Here is a 5003-nt window from a genome sequence, read left to right as displayed (position 1 = left end):
TTTTTGGTTACTTGCAAAAGTGAAGCTTTTTCTACTGCGATCCGCAGTGTTGATCTTTCTATTTCCTCAACTTTTTTCGATGTAAAATATATAATATGGTACTGTAGTCTGTAGGCCTACTCCCTTGGACTTTGAAGACTAATCAGACAGTAGTAAGTACGGGTACTCTTTATGAGGTTATATGACGTTATATGAGTAATATGACACTACATACTTACAAACATGTGTAGCTCATTAATTCACACGCAACACATAATGTATGACAGATGGAGAATTTTCATATGAAGTTTGTTATAAGTGTTACAGAGAAGCAGCGAAAGAGTGACAACCCCGAGATACTGGAAATACCGGAGGGATGGAAAGAGCCAGAATTTACGCGGAAGGATAACCCGCATGGGTTGATTTCTGAGAGTTCGTTTGCGACACTATTTCCCAAATACCGAGAACAGTACTTGCGCGATTGCTGGCCGCTAGTCAAGAAAAGCTTAGCAGATCATGTAAGTCTGTATACATTGCAAGCTCTGGATATGACAGCTTGTCATAAAATTCAAATTCAACTTACTTCACAGACCTATTTACTGTGTTCAAACTGATTGTCACAAGTTTACGAATCTTATAATAATACCACATTAGCATTGTGTCGACGTAAAATTCAAATTCAATACTATTGTTAAGCAATTTAGATAATTAGCAAAAACCTACCTATCCTCCAGATTTAGGCGCAACAACATTGTTATTGCAGGGCATAAAAGCAGAGTTGGATGTGATAGAGGGAAGCATGACCGTGGTTACCACACGCAAATGTTTCGATCCATTTTCCATCATCAAAGCCAGAGATTTGATTCGACTTCTCGCACGCAGCGTACCGTACGAACAGGTGTGTGTGTGTGACCCGTGTCTGTGAACTATCTCTGCAACATTGTTGTGACGTCTGTCACCTAACGTAGGGTTCTATTATGTTAAATATTTACAGTCAAATTTATATTTGGTCATTGCGTTTTGATACATGTATGTGAAAAGTTTTAGTTCCATTAACTGTAGTGTCAGTGATGTATCTTGTGTGTCTACGTTTAGGCAACAAAGATAATGGAGGAGAACGTTGCATGTGACATCATCAAGATCGGAACAATAACGAGAAATCGAGAACGATTCGTAAAGCGACGGCAGAGATTAATTGGACCGAATGGTTCTACACTGAAGGTCAATTCTCGCTCATTGTTCACGTGGTTCATCAGCTGTCTAGATTAAGATAAGGGGTGGCATACCAAAGCTATAAACAATTCACACACTTAGCCGGTTGAGATTCCCAAGTTCATAGGCACTTTCAAAGTGAACGTTATCCCAGTTAATTTTTCAACACGTTTACATTACAATGCATATTGTTTTGTAGAAATAATAGTATTTTTCTGTCATCTATTTGCAGGCAATAGAGCTTCTTACAGGATGCTATATCCTGGTGCAGGGTAACACAGTGTCTGCACTAGGTCCATACAGCGGCCTAAGGGATGTGAGTGTATCTGCTAGATATATAACTATTGAGTCTGCATATGTAATATTGTGAGTGGAAGCAAGATCAGCCAATCTATCACCATCCCTGTCACAGATTGTAATTTTATGAATAATTGAAATTTTGGTTTATCATTGTTTTAGGCAAGGAAGATTATAGAAGACTGCATGAAAAATATACACCCGATTTACAACATCAAGGTAGAAGGCACACCATCATATGCTATTAGTGCTCATGTTAAAGAGATGATAATTAGCCATGCAAAATTTGACTTGCAATAGGTGCACTTAAACCAGTTATCGTTTACTGTAACCCAGCTGCTCGACATCTAACTTGTCCCCACCAAAAGTTGGAGTTAGGGTTAGAGTTAAGGTTAGGATTATGGTTAAGATTTGGGATGGGTTTAGAGCTAGGGTTAGGCTAGGATTAGGGGTAAGGATATGGCTAGGGTTAAAATTAGAGCCAGGATTAGGGTTAAGGCTAGGGTTAGGGTTGAGGCTAGGGATAGGGTTGAGGCTAGGGTTAGGGTTGAGGCTAGTGTTAGGGTTGAGGCTAGGGTTAAGGTTAAGGCTAGGGTTAGTGTTAGTGTTAGTGTTAGTGTTAGGTTAACTGTGTATGTAGAAGGCTGATCTATGTTTCAGACGCTGATGATCAAGAAGGAGCTAGCGAAGGACCCGCAGCTAAAGACCGAGTCGTGGGATCGATTCCTCCCAAAGTTTGCCGCTAAGAACATCAGCAAGAGGAAGCAGCCGCACAAGAAGCGTGCGAAGAAGAATTACACTCCATTTCCTCCTCCTCAGCCAGACAGCAAGGTATGGCTACCCAGGGTCGTGACCTCTGGTGTATCTCTTGATCTCTAGGGCAGCTGCCCCTCTAGATTTTGAAGCAAAATAAAAAACATGTTTAGGTAACAATTGCAAGTAATGAATGTAATGAATAACGGAACACATTTAGAATTTATATAAACTATTACAAATTACAAAACACTATCTCCTCAACCTAATCCTATCCTATATGCGATTTATTTCTTAAAAAATCCTCCACCAAGGAACTTGCTCAGCCTATGGCCCTCACAACTCACCTTCTTCTCTACCTCCTTCACTCGCTGTGTGGCCTGAATATCTCATTTTGTTGGGCAGAATTCTGGGATTTCTGTATTTCCATTAATTTACACTCAAAGTGCTGTTCAACTTTAGCTCCTTTAGATTTGTCTTTATGTTTTCCCGTTGACTGTTCAAGACACGGTGTAAAACCACGCCATATATGTGTAGCATGTGATTGCATCTGTCCATAATCACTTTATCCGTTGTTTGACATGCCATGCTTCTCTGGTTGACTTTAGATTGATAAGCAGTTGGCAACTGGTGAATATTTCCTGCAAGAGAGGCAGAAGCTGCAAATTAAGTCAGAACAGCTCAAGGTAAGCTTAGAATATAGGTGGCGTATAGGTTGTTCCTCGTGGCCCTGGTAGGGTCTAGCTGACACCTGATGTGTATAATACTATATATGTAATATATAATCAGGAGTCTATCAATATTGATACTCCTGATATAATGTATATACGTGCGGCTCTGCCTGCTGATCCTAACAATCATGTCATTTAATTTATCATTGTTAAGGTAAGAGAAGGTTAATAACATTTAATGTTGTTATTCCTCTGAGTTAGTTTTTGCGGTGATAATTGTGCGCAATAATGTTCTATTATGTGATTGACAGGAAAAGAGAATAGAATCTGATGCAAAGAGAGAGGAGAAGCGTAACAGAGCCTTTATCCCCCCTGAAGAACCAGCGCCATCTACTGTCAAAGTTGCAAAGAAAAGTGGCAAGTACACAATTATGTGCAGAAACATATTAATCCCACATGTTTTCTCTAGAATTTTAAAACTGATGCAATTAAACTATGTAAATTTTCCCGCATATGTTGTGGCCTGACTGTCATATTTTTATTACAGATACAATTGATATTGATGCGATAAAGAGGAAGGTCCAGAAAGCAAAGGTGCGTAGAAGTCTATATTTATAAGCATTTCATGACTGTCTTTACTCAGTTAGTCGTAGCTGATCTAGTTTTTATCAGGAAGAAATCAGTATAGGTGAAGCAAACATTATGTTATGTTCCAGAAAACAAAAATGGGAAAGGACGTTTCAAAGGCAGAACCACTGAGGAAGAAGAAAAAACTTTCCAACCGATGAGGCTTTGTTGTATGTTATATGTGGTGTCATGTCTGTGTCAGTCCTGAAGTTATTGTGAATGTTAATTGTTCTATGGTAGTTATGCTGCAGAATTCATGAAAAAAACTCACATTAGCTCAGCAGTTGGTTCCATTATATAAATGATAGGTTGGAAATTAATTTTTATTAAACATGATAATTAGTTCTAGAGGATGGAATCATTACTGTTTGGCATTTGCTTAATATGAGGTAAATGTGTTTTGGAATGTAAATACTGGTGTACGCTAGTTTATCGAGTTACTAACTCCTTAGTGGTATATACTATACATGTATTGTATTGTACTTATTCATGAAAATAATGAATAATGATGAATAAAAGTAAATTACATTTTAGATTTTGTATCACCCTTGTCCATTTATTATAGCAAACGAGTCTAATGAGTCGGTAGTTTATTCAGATAACGTCAGTTATAGTGTAATCGATGTCAATAATAAGAATTAATTCTCAACAGTAATCTGCATCAATACAAGATAGGAATACAATGCAGTAAATGTTTAACAATTTGCATTCATAAATGTCTTAAACCTCACTATATTTGTCAGTAATTTTCACATGTTTCTACCACTCCTGCTGTTACCATTTTTTTGCATTGGCGGATCAACCAAAGTTTCAGGGCTATCATCTTTTCTTCGCATTGTTTGAACAGTAACATAATTGTTATTCCCGAATCGTTTAAACTTCTAAGCCATGTTGGACCATACACCTTTGTGCGCCTGTCCCTTCTGTGCACACCCGCACAATTGGGAAAATCTGATTCGCACGCAACCCGCCTCCGTAAGCTCATGGTAACCGCTGTACGCGTGCTCTCATAGTCCCACCAGCAGCAGGAGACGTCCTCACTCGAACGTAGTGCTACGCGGGAGACACGCGCCAGACAGTCTGTCAAAGTAACATTCAGCGTCGAACCTTCATCGCGCTATATTTTACGATCAAATTAATTACTTGTGGTACACTTGGTCGTAACGCCGTATCACCACAGCTTACTATGGCTCAAAGGTGTCTATGTCCCAGGGTACTGCGGAACGTACCCGGTAACTATTTGATATGGTTGGGTTTAGGTTAGGGAAGATAGGCGTAGGCGACTCCCTAGACTCGTTAGTGGAGTAGGCGAGGTACGGTCCGGCATACTTAGACTAGCTAGCAGCGGCGTACCGTCTCCGCGGAGTACCCTGGGGCGGACATCAGACCTCTCAGCCTTACTAAAGCCAGACCCCGCACCCAATGGCAGTCATGGGCAATTGCACACCTACAAATGGTGGCAGA

The 5003-nt window shown here is 39.7% G+C and overlaps 2 protein-coding genes across 8 annotated transcripts in view; one reads left to right on the top strand and one right to left on the bottom strand.

Moving 5' to 3' along the window:
* The first annotated feature begins 266 nt into the window (after nt 1–266).
* Nucleotides 267–4072, top strand: LOC106806541 (KRR1 small subunit processome component homolog). The gene is made up of 10 exons (XM_014808515.1): nt 267–497; nt 743–877; nt 1075–1200; nt 1424–1507; nt 1651–1707; nt 2149–2319; nt 2850–2927; nt 3224–3329; nt 3460–3506; nt 3629–4072. The coding sequence occupies exons 1-10, from the start codon at nt 267–269 to the stop codon at nt 3698–3700; spliced, it is 1107 nt and encodes a 368-aa protein (XP_014664001.1). The 3' UTR covers nt 3701–4072.
* Nucleotides 4073–4548: 476 nt separating this feature from the next.
* The window catches only part of LOC106806551 (argininosuccinate lyase-like), a 30135-nt gene continuing 29680 nt past the window's right edge, over nt 4549–5003 (bottom strand). For all 7 annotated transcript variants that reach the window (XM_014808533.1, XM_014808529.1, XM_014808528.1 and 4 more), the window contains exon 13: nt 4549–4592. In XM_014808533.1, the coding sequence (XP_014664019.1) occupies nt 4577–4592 (16 nt within the window). In that variant the 3' untranslated portion in view covers nt 4549–4576. The remainder of the gene's footprint in view (nt 4593–5003) is intronic.

Source organism: Priapulus caudatus, unplaced genomic scaffold (assembly GCF_000485595.1).
Source record: "Priapulus caudatus unplaced genomic scaffold, Priapulus_caudatus-5.0.1 Scaffold167, whole genome shotgun sequence".
Taxonomy (NCBI): domain Eukaryota; kingdom Metazoa; phylum Priapulida; class Priapulimorpha; order Priapulimorphida; family Priapulidae; genus Priapulus; species Priapulus caudatus.
The sequence above is the reverse complement of the archived record's forward strand: the minus strand, read 5'-3'. Positions and strand labels throughout refer to the sequence as shown.